Raw genomic sequence first — 20,560 nt, 5'->3', positions numbered from 1 at the left:
TCCCTTGAAAATTTCACATTTCATCTTCAGGATGCTTTTGTTCTGTAAAAAATACAAGAAAGTATCTGTACAACAAAACTCCTTCCTCCCTATGGCGGAACTTAGACAACATTTCAGTGGATAAACCAATTTTAAAGAAATAAAATAAAGTTTGATCCCTCAGGGAAATCCCCTTTTCCAGGTTTTGGCATGCAGATGCTTTTTACAGCCGTGTTCTCAATCTCGGAGTTTGCAGTGGCAAAGCTGACTGAACAAGAGTGCTAGCCATGATCATAAGTCACTACTACATAACTTAGGGTCAGGTCCTGCACCATGTTCCACATGAGCGGGCTGCTGGGGCATGTGTGGAGCCGTCTCCAAAGACATGAGAGTCTGGCAGCTTGAATGATTTGGGTCACGCTGGATTTCTTTCATCCACAGATGGATTTCACATTGTAGTAAATGACAAACTCCACAGAGATGTATGTTTGCACTAGTTAAATGTAGATGGTTTTGAAGTGGGATGAAATTTATCATGCCTGGTTCCAGAGACCAGAGAAGGAATTACTTTCCATAAAATGTTGAAATAAACAGTTTGATCTCTTTTTAAGACCTGAAAATACAAAACACTAACTGTGAATTGTTGCTTTTGAGTTCCCTTTTGACCAGAAATAATTTAAGCATAAGTGTTCCATGTGTGGCACCCTTATCAAAGTCAGTGGGGGTTCCACATGCAGGGCACATATGGATTGGACCTAGTGAACTGTACTAGTACTTACCATTACTTGCTGGGCACTGCTGTATGCTCAGCATTGTACAGAACATAAGAACATAATCCATGCTCCTAGGAATTTATAATGGAAGACCCAATCCTGCTACTTGATGCACATGGATGAACCCTTAGTCCTGTGGAAAGTCTCACTGAAGAAAATGGGGCTACACATGAATGCCAGGGTCCACCTGTATGGATCAAATTGCAGTAAGAAGGCCGTACATTTTTTAAATGAAATTAATACAATTATTATGTAAAACAGTACATTTAATTATTTTAAATAGCTGAGTGATTTTATTATCTGTAGAAAGGTGGCTGTTTTACCAGAACAAAGTTGTGGGTTTTTTCCCCTTTAAAATACTCTACACTAACTAACATTTCCAAGAGCTTTTAAGAGAAGGACTTTTAATGATAGGTCATGTTGGCTGCTATAATTTGTCATGTCTGTGGTTCACAAAGTTTCTAAGCACTGATATGTATATGGATAGGTGTATGATAACTATTCTGATCCACATCTCTCTCTCTCTCCCTCTCTCCCACATATGTGAAAGTGAAATCCATGCCATCATCTAGAGAGCCATATGATAACTGTATTACATTGCTCTGAACTAGATTTATCAAGCACTTTAACTGCCCTCTGCCTGCTAATCCCTTCCTCTGGGATTGATGGTAACATTTTCAACTGCTCATTGGCTTCAGATAGCCACTATTACAAATTAGAAAAGAAAATCATCCTGAGGGAGAGATGTTCTTCCATGTCTCTCTGCATGTGAGGTACTCTCTGCACATGCTCACACACAAATATATTACTTTTGCCTACAGCATAAGACAGGCAAGATTCAATCCTACACCTGTGCCAACTTTCCACAAATAAAAATAATTTATTTAAAGTATTTTGCATGCCTCCAGGACTAGAAACAGAAGATTTAAACCACAGGGAAGGGGAAAGTCTCAGTTTCCCAATGGGAAACAGCACTTACTCCTGGACCTGTGGTGCCATGGCGGATCAGGCTATAAAGGTGACATTTTTAGGTAGAGAAGATTTCGTGTGGCATAAAGGTTTCATCAGCATGAATTTGGATTTAGCTCCAGAACACGCCTATGGCATCGTAACTCATAAGTAATAATGTAGCTGTATAAAAATGAATGCCAATAAAATCTTTCTAACATACCACACTAGCGTGTATTCCATAGTATGGTGGTTCTAGTTGTGACTCCATTCTGAAGTTTGTGTTGAAAATGCAGCTAAATTGGGGACATATTTCATTTTTCTTCTAAAGTCATTGGAGTATTCCTTTCCTATACTCTCACTCTCACAGTTAGAATTTTTGTGAATGTTCTAAGAGCTGGCATCAAATAAGTTAAAAGTTAGAACCATTAAAATGTGACCCATTTTAAAAAAACGTCAAACATATTTTAATAAGGGCCCTTTGGCTCCCTCTGTTTTTAACATTGTTAGATCTAGAGAGCCAGAGTCTAAACCGGTGTAAATGGGTAAAGCTCCATTGAGGTCAATGTCCATTTACTCCAGCTGAAAATTTGGCTCATACTTACCAAATGTATAGTTATTGATAATGGCCCAAATTCTTGGATTTGGCAGAGCTTTGCTTAGCACAGAACCCAGTGGGGAAAGGTGGCAGCTCCCTGATTCTGGGGCCTAAAATAAAGCCGCCTCAGGGCTGTGCCATGACCTATGCCCATTTGCCAATGGTCCCAAAGAGCCATACCAGCCTGGAATAGTCAGAGTGCTGCGGCATTGTAACCATGCTCCCTTCCCTCTGCCATGCCCCTCTGCTGCTGTTTGCGAGAGCAGGTGGTTTAGAGACACTGTGCTGGCTCTTCAACACCCAGGAAGTCCCCTGCACGAGAGGAATGCCCAGGTGACCAGTTCCGCTGGCTTTATGGCTCTTCTGAACCAGCAAAATGACACAAAGGGAGCATCCTGGAGAATCTGGCCAATCGCTATTTGTATTGAATTTATGACAGAGACGAGCTTAAACAGCAAGGCTGGGCTTGAGGGAACTGGTGTCTGCCAATATTGTCTTGTCTTGTACCAAGATAGCTGTGTTTCTGCCTCATTCTGCTTTCAAAACTCTCTCTCCCACAACTCCCAAGTTGTTCACCTTTTTGAACCCAGATTGTGTCAAGCAAGTGGAACTCCCACACCACAGAATGAAGTCCATGCACGGGTGCCTTGTGTCCTGTCTATGGTGGACATATTTTTCATACACATTCTTTCTCTAAGCCACAGGATGTATCTAGCCCAAGGTGCATTGGCTATTTCTTTATGGTCTTTTTAGCATTATCTTTTCCCTTGTCTCCATATTTCTGAAGTTTAACTGTAGTGGTTCTGAGGGACACTTACCCTAAGCTAAAGTATTGAGTTCTGTGGAAGCAACAGCACATGCTACAAACCAAATGAGCTCTTACACTTACCTAGTTTGTGAATTTTTAAATGTACACACTACAACTTTTTAACTACCTTTGTTTAAGTTTGGTTTAATTTTTAATAAAATACACAGTAGGTGTACCTTTACCCCTATTAATGGGGTATATGTTGCTATTGAATAGTAAATAAATGATCACACTGATAAACTATGCTAAATCTCCCATCAGCACACTATGCAATACCCCTCCAGTCTGTCAAAACTTCTCTAACCTTATATCAATTTCACTTCAGCCACACACATCTATTTTCAAATCTACATACAGCTTTGCAACTGCTACTCCTAGGGCCAAAAAATGACATCCTGATATTGCATCATGTGACATCTTTTAATAGCTTTTTAATGCCAGAAGGGACCATTGTGATCCTCTAGTCTGACCCCCATACATCATGATATACCAGAGCATTGCATCATATGCAGCCAAAAATTGGGACTGCCCCAAGAAATTGGGCCCACACATAAATCACCTTCTGATGCTGACATTGAAATATTTGGGTGGAAGATGCAACCTGAGTGCAAGATGGTATGAATTATTATTTATGCTTTGCTTTGTTATGTATTCTATTATGTCCACAGAATACAAATCTCTCTGAAATGGCTGCCTTTTTAGCAGTGCACCGATTGGGCTGGTGTGGTCCAGGAATGGCATCATTCCTCAGAATGTTTAAAATCAACATCTTTTTATTGAAATTTTCAGGTGAATTGGGCTATTCATTCCTCTGGGGGAAAAGACAGGGCCAGGAAGAGTGGAAATGAAGGAGAAGCGCTTGCCCTGGACAGAGCAGCAATGGCCTGTGTCCTATTCCCAGAACTGTACGCATCTCGGGATATCACAGATTTTGGTGGACCAACTCTTTCATCTTCCTGCTCTGGAAGAAGGAAGGTGGAGAACCTCAGCTCTGATGGAAAAATTGGGAGGAAACTCCTTGAGATTCCCTGATTGGACTCCTATACTGCTGTTAAGCTTCTCCTGCAGATTTTCCTGATTGACTTAAAGTTACTCAAATACTGTGATGATGGGTGACCTTAGAAAAACCTAGCTAGGTTGATCTTGGCCTTAGTTACAAAAAATTAGGAGGAACAGCCCTGAGAGCTGTGTGTGTTTACAGGAGTCCATAGGACTCTTCCATAGTTTTGTCATCTTTTTAATGATTTCATTAACAAAAATTTTTAATGAATCCACCATCGTTCTGTTCAGGGGAGTTATACCGGGCATGAATTTGGCTCTTTTTTCTTTTTTCTAACAGATTAAATACTAAACAACAACATGCAAGAGATGGAAAGTTTGGTAGGTCATGAGGGATGACAGTATGTAAAGAAGAGGACTAGGGTGAGGATTATTTCTGCAGTCTGATCAAATAATTACATAGCAGTATTTGTATGTACCATGAACACATGTTCATGTGATGAAATATTAAAGCTTTGTTTTGGTACAACTCTGCACTGGGTGTTTTTACATCTACATGTAAAGAAGGGTAGCTACACAATAGGAGAGCCCCCAGGGAATGGTTTCTTGCATAGCGGATTGACTCCTCAAAAGAGATTGACTCTTTTTTTTTTTTTTTTTAAAATGGCATAAAGTCCCTTTTTCTTAGACAGAAGCTTCCAGTATCAGTCCCTTGACTTCCTTGTAAATCTTTTACCTGCTTTTAATCTGTCTTAATTAATGAGTATTTTACTTAGTGTCTTAATTGCTTGTTTTGTGAGGTGACTGGAAAACTGACAGGCACCTGTAAATTACATTTATTATTTTAGGACTATTATAAAATTCCTTTGAAGTGAATGAGAGTCTTTCCATTGGCTTCAAGGGGTTTTGGATTAAGCCCATAATGTACATTAAGTTTGTGATGCAAACTGACAGGAATTTCAATGTTCAGGCAGACATTCGGGGCCTGATTTTTCATTGCCTCACCTTCGATGGGGAGTCATTTATTATCTGTGAAAACTAGGAGTGACATGCTACCAGCATTTTACACCCATTTTGCAGAGGTGTAAGAGACAAAACAAGCAGCATGGCTGAATGGCCTTAAGCCTACTCCATTGTAAGGTTTTCATAGAATCATAGAATATCAGGGTTCTAAGGGACCTCAGGAGATCATCTAGTCTGCTCAAAGCAGGACCAATCCCCAACTAAATCATCCCAGCCAGGGCTTTGTCAAGCCTGACCTTAAAAACCTCAAAGGAAGGAGATTCCACCACCTCCTTAGGTAACGCATTCCAGTGCTTCACCAACCTCCTAGTGAAAAAGTTTTTCCTAACATCCAACCTAAACCTCCCCCACTGCAACTTGTGACCATTACTCTTTTGTTCTGTATCTGCCACCACTGAGAACAATCTAGATCCATCCTCTTTGGAAACCCCCTTTCAGGTATCTGAAAGCAGCTATCAAATCCGCTCTTCATTCTTCTCTTCTTCAGACTAAACAATCCCAGTTTCCTCAGCCTCTCCTCATAAGTCATGTGTTCCAGTCCCCTAATAATTTTTGTTGCCCTCCGCTGGACGTTTTCAAATTTTTCCACATCCTTCTTGTAGTGTGGGGCCTAAAACTGGACACAGTACTCCAGATGAGGCCTCACCATTGTCGAATAGAGGGGAACGATCACGTCCCTTGATCTGCTGGCAATGCCCTGACATATACAGTCCAAAATGCCGTTAGCCTTCTTGGCAACAAGGGCACACTGTTGACTCATATCCAGATTCTCGTCCACTGTAACCCCTAGGTCTTTTTCTGCAGAACTGCTGCCTAGCCATTTGGTCCCTAGTCTGTAGTGGTGCATGGGATTCTTCCGTCCTAAGTGCAGGACTTGTCCTTGTTGAACCTCATCAGATTTCTTTTGGCCCAATCCTCTAATTTGTCTAGGGCCCTCTGTATCCTATTCCTACCCTCCAGCGCATCTACCACTCCACCCAGCTTAGTGTCATCTGCAAACTTGCTGAGAGTGCAGTCCACGCCATCCTCCAGATCACTAATGAAGATATTGAACAAAACTGGCCCCAGGACTGACCCTTGGGGCACTCCGCTTGATACTGGCTGCCAACTAGACATGGAGCCATTAATCACTACCCACTGAGCCCGATGATCTAGCCAGCTTTCTGTCCACCTTATAGTCCATTGATCCAGCCCATACTTCTTTAACTTGCTGGCAAGAATACTGTGGGAGACCGTATCAAAAGCTTTGCTAAAGTCAAGGAATAACACATCCACTGCGTTCCCCTCATCTACAGAGCCAGTTATCTCATCATAAGTTTTAAATGACTTAATGGAGTTTGAATCCACATAGTTTAAAAACTGTTACAACCATATTTGACCTTACAGAAGAGTCTCCAAGTGCAGTTTGTAGAACACAGTGTGGAGTGTGGCTGGAATGCTGCCGGACTGCATAAGATGGTCGCCCCAGGCATATCTTAATGCACAACATGATAACAACACTGTAAAAGTTTAGTGTCTGTTTCTAGACCAAGAATTTCAGTATGATTGAAAGTTTAAATACAATTGCTTTCATTTGAATGCATGCTATTCCCAGTTATCACTGCCCATCAGAGTGGGTATCTGAATATAACTTTAAGATCAATGAATTTATCTGTACTTGAATTTTGTTGTTATCCAATATTTTTGTTTGAAGTATTACTCTTTCTTCTAAGTCTTAAACAGAGAATTGAACACTTCAGTGCACCTATGAAGCCCAGATATAAATATCTAGAGAGACAGAATGTCCCGTATCACAGACCTGAGTTAACTGTTAATTTGCATATACATGTAGTGCTTGCTAGGGATTGTCAAATACTCTTTGATCAGACGAAGACAGTTAATTGAAAAATATACACAGGTTACCATTTTTTCATTTACTTTGCTTGAATGTCCAAAGTTACAGAGAACTACTTTAAACTAGGGGCCCAGTCCGAGCTAATATGTAAGTTAATGGGCAAGAATGTGTGGAAAGAGGGGGCCATGAGTCGGGTGAGGGCTAGGTTCTATTATAGCTCTGCCACAGACTTCCTATGGGAGCTTGGACAAGTCACTTAACCTCTCTATGCCTTAGTTTCCCCCTCTGTAAAATATGGAATTTTCTGTATTTTTCCCCTATTTGAGCTATTTTGTGTAAACTGCGCTCTCTGATCCTTTCATTTTGATTGTATCCTCCACCACACACAAAAAGCTGCCTATGTAAAATCCTAGTGGAGGACAAGGCACAGTTAGTTTTGATCATGACTAGCTTCATCGAGGCCAGCCCTAGGTTTGGGGGGTGGGGTACACAACTGACCTCCACTAGCTATGTCCACTCCCTATGCCTTGTCTCCACTAAGATTTTACATCAAGGTAATGGTCATGATGTAAAAAAGCCCCACATAGTTGTTCGTAATGAAGACATAACTCCAGAAATAGGTAGAAGTGGTGTGAGTGACAACCTCATTCTGGCCATGGACTGTAAGAGAGACTATAGTCCTCTGCTCTTAAGCGGTGTCAAGGAACAGCATGAGGGCAAAGTGAGGGCAGCACAGACAGAGGAAGAAAACTGAAAGGAAATGTGTACTGTCACAATCCTCCCAGGATACACAACTGGAGCCTGATTCTCAGCCCCTTTATACTGCGCTGGCAGTTTAATTTGAATGTGTGATCATTTAGATGTGCTTCAGTGCTTTGCCAAATTGGGGCTTAAATCGATGGATATTGAAATATTAAAAGCTGACTTCTACCTTCTGAGTCACAAATTCAGTTAGACTTTTTTATCTGAACCATTATTTTTGGGTAAAATTTGGTCATTTTTCATGAGTAAACATTTCTAAAAAAGCAACTTGATTTTTCTCAACATTTTCCATAATTCAATGAATACCCTGGGAAAGTTTTCAGATTTTTAAATTTTTTTTTAATATCAGCTCTGGAGATTGATGAATCTCTTGGAAAATGAGGGGAGAAAGTTTTCTTAAGCCTTGTCTATATTCAGAATTGCATCATTTTAAGTTTAAAAAAAATTAAAGAAAATGTTTTAATTAAACTGGTGCAAAACACAAAAAGAATAAATTCTTAATGTGATGGAATCCTGTTTTATATTGATTTATCTTAAATTTGTTGGTTACCAAGCTAAACTAAATCAATATAAACCAGATTTAAATTTAATAGAATATTCACACTGTTTTGCACCAGTTTAACCAAATCTGCTTAGCATTACATGTTTTGTTTAAACCAGTGCAGCTATATAGACAAGGCCTTGCTCTGGGATATTCTAAAACTGCAGCACACTCTGAGGACTAAGGTGCAGATTCTCTGCTAAATTTGGGAATGGTAGCCTGGAGCAGCCAGCATACAGGCTTCTGGGACTTTCTGTAAGCAAACAGAACATCCATAGATTCTCATAAAACTAGACCTGACTGAACTAAATGGGTCCTGAGGTTGCCTCTTAAGGCACCAATGTCAAAGTGGAAGATACGTTGCCTGGTCTCTCCCAGAAGAGACAGACCCTCTCCTGCCCACCCTTGCAACAAGAGAAAACAGCAGGTTGGGAAAAGCAGCAGATGTGTAAAAGTGGTGGTCTCCGTTTCTGAGGAAAAATGAGATTTGTGTTGCTTAGCAGCAAGACAGCCTAACTGCTCAGGAAATGGCTTTTCCAGTTAAAAAATGGCCTTCTTAAACTAAGCCATAGACTTTTCTGAAGATGCTCAGATTAATTTATTTGGGCTTTAACATCAAACAGTAAATGACCTACTTAATTAGCCTGATTGTTCCATGACGATTTAGGAAACACTAATTTGGAATACGGCTATACCCCCCCAAAATTCTCACATTGGAGCTCTTGATAGCCCTCTTCATTTAGAAAGAAAGAACTTGTTTAACTATTTTGTAGACCTATAGTTTGGAAGATGTCTATAAATTTACTGCAAACTACAATCCATGTGAGCAAACTCCGATTAATGTTGGTAGGAATTGCAGGTCTGAATCCTGAGCAGTGTATAACTCACAGAACGTAAACAACTCCATTCATATACCATGGAAAAAAAAACTGTAATACCTGGTAAAGTCTCAGGTCCAGATTGATTTTGGCTCTTTCTTGCTGTTTTGCACCTCTCTGCAAAGCGGCTGTAAATGCATTGTGACCATCCCGTTAAGCTGGGTTTATGGCTGCTTTGTGTTATCAGTGGTGCAAAGCAGCCAGACAGTACTGGTGAAGCTGATCCTCAGTTTGCTTCTATGTGTTTTAAATGCCATAGTATAATTTTTGCGTCTCTGAGGTTCATTGTAATTCTGCAGTTTTTCTTTGCTCTAACCTCTGGAGAACTCTTTTGTGGTGGCCTCAGGAAACCCAGAAGCAATGCCATAAAAGGAGTTTTTAGTGCTGGTAACTGCCCCTTTAGATACGAGAAGGGCACATCAAAAAGCTGGGCCCTTTTAACATATTTCAAATGTCATGTGGGATTAACTGCAGTCCATAGCCTTGTCCTTTTTAGTCTGTCAAATTCTTATCTTGAATTTACAGTATGCCTGACAATTGTATTTGCTGTTTCTTTTATATTTTCTGTCACTTCTGCCCTCATAGTAACGGTTCTGTTATATTCTGAATGAAAACTTTTTGCTACAGTTGAATGTGAAGAACAACATACTAATAACATGCACTAATGCAATTACCTGTGATTTTAAAGAGAACCTAACGCTATTAGAAAAGTTTGTTGTAACAGTGATGTTGACAGACCAGGGGCCAGCTCATACCAGAGCTCCAGGCCAAATCACTTGTGTATTAGTATAAATCAAAGTGATTGTTAAATGTATACAAGTGTACTTGGTGTTTAAACTTCATGAAAACTAGTGGGATATTACTTGCATTGTTTTCACTTATCTGTATCCCGTTATAGTGTAATAGCAAACATTTGTGTATACCCTGTAACTAAATAATCCATCAAAGGAGAGAGAAACCTTGTGAAATGCAAATGAAGAACTTTAACAGAAAAGTGCTAATTTCTTAGCAAGTGGACATTGTGTGTGAGGATCGGAGGTCAAAGACTCAAAATGCATTCCTCACTCTCTGTCATCAAAGGAAAAGCCCACGCAGTTAGTGACCCTGTCAGTTTGTTTTCTGTGAGAAGAAGCTATAAGTGTGGATTCAGGGAAAGATTCTGGATTTCGGGATGTTTTGACTCTTCTAGGGAAGTGTACCAGATACAAAGTCAAGATCCACACAGAGAATCTGGGTACCCTGAAAGGACTTTTGAGAAACTGGCAGTTTATTACATCACTGCCACCATTTGTAATTACAAACTGTGACTCACCTGTGCATACGTTTTACCTGCTTTAACCTCTCAATAACTCTCATTTCCTTTTCTTAGCTAATAAACCTTTACTTAGTTTACTATAGAATTGGCTACCAGCATTGTCTCTTGGGACTGGGAGCAACCTGAGGGACAGGGAAAGCCGCTCAGTGCCATCATCCTATCCTGCCCTGGCCCCTGCAGAAGTTCCTCTGTTGAAGCTCCATGGTGTGTTGAGGCGAGGCTGGGGGCGAATCTGAGGATCCAAGATCTCTCTGGAACATCATCCTCAGTGGACCCCTTGGATTCCCATAAAGAAATGGAAATGTCGCTCCTTAAGTGAGATTAACTCCTGCTGCGTCCACTGTGAGTCTGATACTGAGCAGTGGTAGGAGAACCCAGCCAATGGTAGCATTGACCCATGATATCCAGGGTGAGGGAGCCAGCAGAGCCATGCAGAGGGCTCAGCTACTTTCCTTGCATCTGAGGATGTGGAAGCTGCCCATTCTGCAACTCCCCAAAGCTCTTCCAGCTGAGGAGGGGTGGGGTCAGTTTCTTGAAAACTGTGCAGTACTTTCAGTCCCCTATGGCCCTTTCCCATGTGTTTCTCCGTGAGAGAAGGTGATATAGCCCTCTGTTAGGTAACACTTCTCAACGGTGACAGTTAAAGGTAAATTGCAAACTGGAATTTTGGGTTCCCCAAATGGACTGTAGCGATGCAGCGTGCCCCTGTGATGCTGCCATTAACATGAAGCATGACTATGGGCTTGGCCTAATGACATGGAGACAGAAGCAAAATCAACCAAAGAGACCCAGGTTTCAGAGCAACTTTGTGATCCTCATTTACTCTGCCTGTGGGTATCATGTGCATCATGGAGGTGACATGTTTGGTCTCAGAGTGATAGGGCATAAGAAGAGCAGAATGTTTGAGTTGCTCTGCTTCATGCTATGTGCTCTAAAGTGCCAGCCGTGGAGCAGCATTGACAGCAGACTCAGGGTCAGTGGAAAGCAGTCCTTGTGGCTTTTGTACAGGTTTTTAAATCCCAGTATTGTCTTAGTTATGAGCTCAAATCTACCAATAAAGGTCTCTCTGCCAAATTAACCAAAAAGAGAAGCTCCTCTACTGAAAATATGTTGTTGCTAGGGCTGTCAATTAATCACAGTTAACTCATGTGATTAACTCAAAAAAATTAATCGCAATTAAAAAAATTAATCGGGATTAATCACAGTTTTAATCACACTGTTAAATGACAATAGAATACCAATTGAAATGTATTAAATATTTTTGGATGTTTTTCTACATTTTCAAATATATTTCAATTACAACACAGAGTACAAAGTGCACAGTGCTCACTTTATATTATTTTTATTACAAATATGTGCACAGTAAAAATGATAAAAGAAATGGTATTTTTCAATTCACCTCACCTGTAGAGCAATCTCTTTATTGTGAAAGTGCGATTTACAACTGTAGCTTTTTTTATTACATAACTGCACTCAAAAAGAAAACAATAGAAAACTTTAGAGCCTACAAGTCCACTCAGTCCTACTTCTTGTTCAGCCAATCGCTAAGACAAACAAGCTTGTTTACATTTACGGGACTTAATGCTGCCTGCTTCTTATTTATAATGTCACCTGAATGTGAGAACAGTACATGCTTCCATGCTGACAAAGCTTGTTAAAAAATAATGTGTTAATTAAATTTGTGACTGAACTCCTTGGGGGAGAATTATATGTCTCCTGCTCTGTGTTTTACCCTCATTCTGCCATATATTTCATGTTATGGTAGTCTCGGATGATGACCTAGCACATGTTGTTCGTTTTAAGAATAGTTTCACTGCAGATTTGACAAAATGCAAAGAAGGTACCAATGTGAGATTTCTAAAGATAGCTACAGCACTCGACCCAAAGTTTAAGAATCTGAAGTGCTTTTCAAAATCTGAGATGGACGAGGTGTGGAACATGCTTTCAGAAGTCTTAAAAGAGCAACACTCTGATGCAGAAACTACAGAACCCGAACCACCAAAAAAGAAAATCAACCTTCTGCTGGTGGCTTCTGACTCAGATGTTAAAAATGAACATGCGTCGGTCCACTCTGCTTTGGATTGTTATCAAGCAGAACCAGTCATCATCATGGACGCATGTCCTCTAGAATGGTGGTTGAAGCATGAAGGGACATATGAATCTTTAGCGCATCTGACATGTAAATAGCTTGTGACACTGGCTACAACAATGCCGTGCGAATGCTTGTTCTCACTTTCAGGTGATATCGTAAACAAGAAGCGGGCAGCATTATCTCCTGCAAATATAAATAAACTTGTTTGTATGAGTGATTAGCTGAACAAGAAGAAGGACTAAGTGGACTTGCAGGCTCTAAAGTTTTACATTGTTTTATTTTTGAGTGCAGTTATTTTTTATATATAATTCTACAACTGTAAGTTCAACTTTTATGATAAAGAGATTGCACTTCAGTACTTGTAATGGGGGAATTGAAATACTATTTCTTTTTTTTACAGTGCAAATATTTGTAATAAAAAATAAATATAAAGTGAGCATTGTACACTTTGTATTCTGTGTTGTAATTGAAATCGATATATTTGAAAATGTAGGAAACATCCAAAAATATTTAAATAAATGATATTCTTGTTTGTTTAACAGCGTGATTAATCATGATTAATTGTTTTAATTGCTTGACAGCCTTAGTTGTTAGCTTTGTTCTCAATATCATTAAATAACAGCCATGCGACAGACTGACCATATCAGTAATATCCTGAACAAACCTTGTGGAATTAAGGTAAACTTTACTGAATTAGGGTTAATACCTTTAGGGTGCATTGTGTATGTGTCGTGGCACTGTATGTACCTTCTCTAGTAGGAAGGGAGGATGCTATCAGCCTTTGACGCCGTACTCCTATGTGTGTATTAGTGTTATGCAGGGCCAGGGAAGGTTAAACAATGACCTTAAGGACATATCAAAAGGGTATTACAATGGCAAACAGGACCATATCAAACGGAGGCATTTGTTAAGATAGGGCAATCATAAGGGGGAAGTGTGGAAACCGATTAGCGTTGCAGCAAAAAGACAATAAATCATTCAATCACCAGGGTTGTAGTTAAGAGCAGACACAACTTTCTACCATGTGCGCCTAGCCAATTGCCTCATTTGCTATATAAATAACATTTTATGCACACATTTGACTGCTTTTCACACACATTTTCTACAGCTAGTGAGCATGTTTGTTTATGTATCTATAAACCCTTCTGCAAATATTTGTCTCAAGCTGTCCATGTGTCAGAAATATAAATGAGTTCTATTACAAATATATTTGTATCATTCTCCATCTGAACCTGAAGATGTCTATATACTTTGCCATGCAATTTCCTGTGTTGCCTTTTATTTTTAACACATTATAAAATGTTTATAATAGCTACTGTCTCACTTTTCACATTTTCATTTTCACAAGGGGGGAACTGCCACTGGGTTTTCTAGTGCACACCCTCCCCCCGCTGCCAGTGGTCACATCATAATGTGTGTAGGTTATTAGTGTTGGTGCCCATGTTTTGTGACTCACTAAATAGTTGCCTTCTCCAGAAGGCAACGGGTTTAAACCTTCAAAAGCATTTTTGGGGCTTGTACAAAGAAGAATACCCAGAGTGAAGTTTTAAAACTTTGTTTAAAAATAATCCCTGTCCCCACCAACCCAATTAAACAGCCTAGTATTACCTTTTAGACGTGCTCCTCTGGCAGACAGAGTTGAGGCTCTTTTGATCTACAAAATCTACCCAAGTCCTATGTGGCAAACAGCCCCTCTAACTAGGAATTCTGGTTCATATTCAGGCACAGTAAAAATATTCATAGTGTAAAAAAAAAAAAACTCCTCTAATTCCTCTGTAAAACAATATAAAATCAATGGTGACATTTTAATATAAACCAAAATTATGATCTGTTGGCCAATATTAATCAGCGATAACACAAATTGTCTGCATCATGCAAGTTGTGTTCCTATCAGAGGCTTGTCTATGCCAGAGATAGGAAGGAAAATAGAGTGCATATTCCCCCTTCAAAGTGGAACTCTCCTTTAAGGCACATGGGAACATTACATCCTGCTTCCCTGGACTGTACAAACATGGGCCAGATCCTCCGTAGGGGAGTAGCCACCGTGTATCATGCCACCAGTGTAATCTGGGGTCCTAAAGTGGCTTAACTGGCCCAGGAAGGATCACCTCCCTAATCTTGTAGTGATATAAATTGACATAGGCACTCTTATGCCCCACACATCCCCACCTGCTCACAGCACTGGAGTGAAAATAGAACATGATCTGTGGAAAGAGGGTATAGCTTGGATGTCCCTCAAGTATGTCAGTTCTTGGGTAAATGTGTGGCTCCCTGTAACTGCTGCAGTTCATCACAGGTTAAAGCAAGCCTCAGACTGCTTCAGAAAGGCACAAAGGGACCAGCGCTACATAGCACTGCATCAGGAGCGTGAAAAGTTGAACTTTAAACTACCTTTGCGCACACAACTCTCCTGGGTGTATTCTGCTTCTGAATACCCTTCTGGGCATGGTAGATTATACTGAGCATTTCTTTTTAAGTCTGAGCATATTTCTGTTGTGTTTTACTCAATGCTTGGGAACGCATGACAATGAGTGACACTTTTGCAGAAAGATAACCCTTCATATCATGTGTGTTTGCATTGACTGAGATTTTAGGGTATTTGTTAATCTCAAAATACCAGGGCTCCTGTAAAATATTTGTTTTAAACTCCCCCAAACATTTCTTTTGCCAGTCATCCCACTGCCATTCTGTCCTGTCCTCTATCTGCATTTTGAGTGGAACACTTAAGTATGACAAACTAGGGATGAATTTGCTTAGATATGCTGACATACTCATGAATCTCTGAAAGGCCTCCTTGTTTTGGGATCTGTTTGTACAATTGCCATCTTTCTACACTCTGATCAAAATCCTTTGTTACTCAGGCTGTGTCATGTGTGACTAATCTGATTCTCCCTGATCAGCATTTCTCCTGTTTGCTTTTTTTCTCTCGCTGCAGGCTATAACAGTCTCTCATTGTGGTGTGCTTCGTTTTGCCCCGAATCAGCAGATAATGAACAGTCATTTCCTTCAAGTATAAATTCTGAAAGATCTGGGATTCTCAAAGACCCAGTATGGCCATTCTTATGTTCTTATGTAATACTTTGGTACCAAGTCACAGCGGAAGACAAGTCACTTTAACATAGATCTACTAAAAGGGAAGTGGAAACTGCGGAGCTGTACACTTTCTGTACTTTGGATTGGCCCAAACCCTTGCATCCAAAACTGAAAATACTTTTTGCATTATGAAATGTAGATTCTCAGCTGTTCTTCTGAGGCAGTTTGGTGGCTGTATTCAACTCCTTTGGTTCTATACGAATTCTTAACTAGTTTGGTTTTACTACAATGACTATACTGTTAATCTAGGCCTTAAAAGTTAGGTCACCATAGTTATGGTGCTCAGGAGGGATGTGATGTGTAGACATGGCCTTAGTCAGTGCTATTTGCATTTGCTCAATAACATCTAATTTTACCACCTGGTTGAGTTCAGCTTTTACTTTCTGTCAGTCTAGTGTGATTTTGCTTGAGCAGGACAAGGGGACCTATATCAATAGGATGTATTAAAGGATCCCAGTCCCTTTATCAAGTCATCAAATGATTTAAGAATACCTTTTTGCACCCTGCTCAGTAGACAAAGTTATACACTCATTTGATCATCTACATTTACAGACTTATCTTCAGCTCAAGCATATATGGATCTTTCTGTTTCATCATTTCAAATTCTACGAGAAGTATTTGTTCTTCTCTATACGTGCCTGTGTGGCATTGCCATATGGGCTCATTTTGTTCCCATTAAATGAAACAAGTTATGTTTGCAATTTGAACATGCGTCAGTCACTAATCGTTTTGTGTAAGTTTGCTGTGATTACATTGCATTTAGCACCAGTATCTATTTTGAGATTTGCTTTCTGTTCATTTATTTCCAGTGTCACAGACCAGTTTGCTGTAGTTCCTTGATCTGTAAATGTATTAAGAGACCCAACAAATAATTTTTTGTGTTGTCATTGTCAGAGATTTGAGCTCCAGCTGTTTATCCAGGATGTATTTTATTTTTATATTTCCTTGCAATATGTGCTAAGCAATATAAGTGAATGAAGCCATTACTATCAGGGGCCCCCAGCATTCAGTTCTTGGTACAATACTATTCAATACTTTCATCAACGATATAGATAATGAGATGAAATCTTTTGCTGGTTAAATTTGCAGGTGACATGAAGATTGATGGGATAGTAAATAAGGAAGAGGACAGGTTACTGTTACAGAGTGATCTGAATTGCCTGGTTAAATTATCACAATCCTACAAAATGTGTTTCAATACAGATGAATGCAAGGTAATACATAATGGGAAGAAAGAAATAAGGCTATGCCTACAGGATGGGAGACTGTCTTGGAAAGCAGAGACTCAGAAAAGGACGTTGGGGGCGTCATTGTAGAACAAACTTAACATAAGCCCTCCGTGCTATGCTGTGACTAAAAGGGCTAAAGCAACCCTTGGACGAAGTAAAAGGAAAATATCAAGTAGAAGTAGGCAAGTGATCTTGCCTCTGTGCGCCGCACACAGCACTGATGAGACTGCTACTAGAGAGCTGTGTCCAGTTCTAGAATACAGAGCCCACGCTCCAAGAAGGATGTGGAAATACTGGAGAGAGTTCAAAGGAGGTCCACAAAAATGATCCAAGGGCTGGAAAACAAGCCTTTTGATGGGAGGCTCAAGGAGCTCGGTCTATTCAGTTTGTGACAGAGAAGGTTGAGAGATAACTTGATCAATGTGCCTGGTTGTTTACACATGCAACAGATATCTGACACTGAGGGGCTTTTCAATCTTTCAGACAAAGGCATAACAAGATCCAGTGGCTGTAAGTTTAATTTAGACTAATTCAACCTTGAACTAAGATGGAATTTCTAGCTGTGAGAGTAATTAAACGTTGGAACAGCTTAACAGGGGAGGTGCTGGACTCACAGTCTCTTGGGGTCTTTAAAACAAGTTTAGCTATCTTCCTAAAAGATATGTCTTAATCCAGTTTCTGATAACAATTCCATGGCCTGTGTACACCGGACAATCGTAGTGGCCCCTTTTGGCCTTAGAGTTTTTAAATCTATGAATCTATTGCTTTTATTCCATGTGTGACACTGCTCCCCTCATCCTGTATGCCTTTCCATTGTTTATATGCAGTGTTGCTGTAGCCATGTCGGTTCTAGGATATTAGAGAGACAAGGTGGGTGAGGTAATATCTTTTATTGGACCAACTTCTGTGGGTGAGAAAAACAAGCTTTCAAGCTGCACAAAGCTCTTCTTCTGGGAAAGGTACTAAAAATGTCACGGCTAAATACAAGAGCGAACAGATAGTTTAGCCTTAGCTGTATACACCTATTTTAAGGCTCCTGTACACTGCCAGAATGGCATAAAGGGCCTTAGTATAAATGAGAATCAAGTCCTTGATATTTTGAATCTAAAGTAAAACCAGCCTAAAAGTTAAAACAAAACAAGGATTAAAAAATAAAGTGTTAAGTTGAACATATTATCATTTCACACTCGATGCAAACATCTTTGGGGAATTCCACGGTAGAAGTTTGCACATAGCACACAGTTCTTTTTGCATTACCTATGAATAATTGGGAACAGCAGGTACTACAATATTTTCACATTATGTCTAATCAGGGATTCAGATTAGATTTTTACAAAGCACTGTAAAGCAGTTTATCACACTAGGTTCTACAGGCTTGATTTACGCTTGTGATAGAATGATAAATAATGGAATGACATGCTCTGGAAAATTTAGACAGCAATAAATGTTATATCATTTTCAAACCAGATCAGAAACAAATGTGATTTCATTGGGCAGGGTTGAGCACACAATTAAACTGAGCATGCTTTTAATTTTAAACCCAACCATACTGCTGATGCCTTTTGCAAATGTAATGTCTACTTCCATTGTTGAAGTAATTCTTTTAAAGTGAGGTGAAAACAAAGGTTTTCTGTGGCACAAGAGGCACCAAATGGAGTATAACGACCAGTCCAATTCAGATTTACTGTATTTTCCCTGCTGAATATAGTTTGTATCTGAAATCAATTTACTTTAAAAATTAAAATGTATACTTTACACAAGGTATAAGAAACATTACCTGTTGCCTCCACCATGCCTTCTAGAATTACAACAATTTCTAGTTCCTCTTTGGGCAACTGGTCTTTGGAAATCTCCCAGAAAGGACTCTGCTGGTTAATTTCATGGCTGATGATCAGTGGTGAAACCAAAAAGAGACGATCATCCCCTGTATAATAACCTACGTTGATATCTGTCTGGTTGAGTGGTATAAATTCCCCCTCCTTTGTCTGTTTAGATTTGATCAACTTGGCTCGTATTGATGCCTCCACAATGTGTGAATTCCTAAGGTCCCCTACTCGGAACATCAGGCACAGCTTCCCATCCCGCATGGAAATGACTGCGTTGGTAGAAAAGACCAGGGTTTCTGCCCTCTTCTTGGGCTGGGATATTTTCACAAACATGCAACCAACCATGAAAGCATTGACAATAGAACCTAAAACAGACTGAACTAAAAGCAGAATAATTCCCTCGGGACATTTGTCCGTGATGACCCGATAACCATACCCGATGGTGGTTTCTGTTTCTATTGAGAATAAAAAGGCCGAGACAAACCCATTGAGGTTACTGACACATGGGGTCCATGTATTGTCTCCTATATGTTCCATATCACCTCGGATGTAAGCAATTAGCCACCAGATCATTCCAAAGAAGAGCCACGTCACAGTGTAAACCATGACAAAAATCAAAAGGTTGAACCTCCATTTGAGGTCGACTAAGGTAGTGAAGATATCACTCAGATAACGATAAGTCTCTCTCACGTTCCCATGGTGGACGTTGCATTTCCCATCTTTCCTAACATACCTCTGAATTTTTCTCTTGGTACATACTTTGCTTATGTGTTTTGGAAGATCCTCTCTAGCTTGTTTGGGCAACTTTGGCTGCTGTATCGTGACAGGGCTCTCCACGTCCTGCTCCATTGAGTCTTCTTCAAATACGCTAGCTGCCATTAAAAAAAAAGACATTAATATTTATGTGTTTACGGACAATTGAATACGCACACAACTTCCTTCTATATTAGCAGTAGGAAACAAGTATTAATTCATTATCTAATAGAAATAACTTTGAAAGGAAACTTTTTCTTATGTCATGGGCTTCCTATCTATTATTTCAGAGATTTGATCCTGTCTACACCAGTGTTTAAATTCTGCAACAAATATTCAAATAAATGTTTTATCCCCTTTGAAAATGTAATACATCAGTCCTCCTTATAAGCCAAGAATGATCTTCTTGGAGATAGCACTTATATAAATGAAGAAACAGATCTGCTTTGGGGCTTAAGTCACCAATATGAGCAGAGAAAATGAGCAATTTTTAGACTATTTTTTTTTACATTGATGCCATTACTAACGGGAAAAGAATTAAATACATGTAAGTGGTTTTAAAAAACACTTTATTTTCTGCTGTCATTGAACTCAATGGAAGAAAGATTGGGCCTTAGAATAATATACACCAACAGCAATTCTAACTAATTGCTATACAAAATAGATGTATTTATATTGAGCCTGGGCAGTCTGTTTCCTCCTCTCACTAATGTAAAACACACAGTACTTCAGAAGTTGGTACCATGGTAGTTTACTTCGGTGAGGACCCAAGAATGAGGCTATTAATCGTAGTGCACCTTCCTTTCTATGGATGCGAGCCCCTAGCCACCCTCATATCTGAGTGCCTCCCAAATATTTAAAAAACGGAAACAACAGTAACAATCTCTTTCTCTGTCCCCACTTCCTTCCCACCCTTTTGAGAGAAACAGCTTGATTAGTTTATACGGTTTTTGTTTGTGTGTGAGAATGTGGGGGTGTGAAAAACTTACTGAGGGAAAGCTAAGTCAAATGAACGAGTTTTGCACTTCATTCCGAGCACAGGGAGACCTGTGGTTATTCTTATTTCTTGTAGGAATGCATTTCGAGCTCCTGTGTGAGTTACAGCTCCT

General features: G+C 39.8%; 1 protein-coding gene across 2 annotated transcripts in view; it reads right to left on the bottom strand.

Annotated features, from left to right (window-relative positions):
* Nucleotides 1-20,560, bottom strand: part of KCNJ6 (potassium inwardly rectifying channel subfamily J member 6) — a 222,406-nt gene that overhangs the window by 41,139 nt on the left and 160,707 nt on the right. For both annotated transcript variants that reach the window (XM_074970055.1, XM_074970066.1), the window contains one exon: nucleotides 18,650-19,570. In XM_074970055.1, coding sequence (XP_074826156.1) covers nucleotides 18,650-19,570 — 921 coding nt within the window. The remainder of the gene's footprint in view (nucleotides 1-18,649; nucleotides 19,571-20,560) is intronic.

Source organism: Natator depressus, chromosome 1 (assembly GCF_965152275.1).
Source record: "Natator depressus isolate rNatDep1 chromosome 1, rNatDep2.hap1, whole genome shotgun sequence".
In the NCBI taxonomy this organism is placed as follows: domain Eukaryota; kingdom Metazoa; phylum Chordata; order Testudines; family Cheloniidae; genus Natator; species Natator depressus.
Note: the sequence above shows the minus strand (reverse complement) of the source record. Positions and strands in the feature narration are given on the sequence as shown.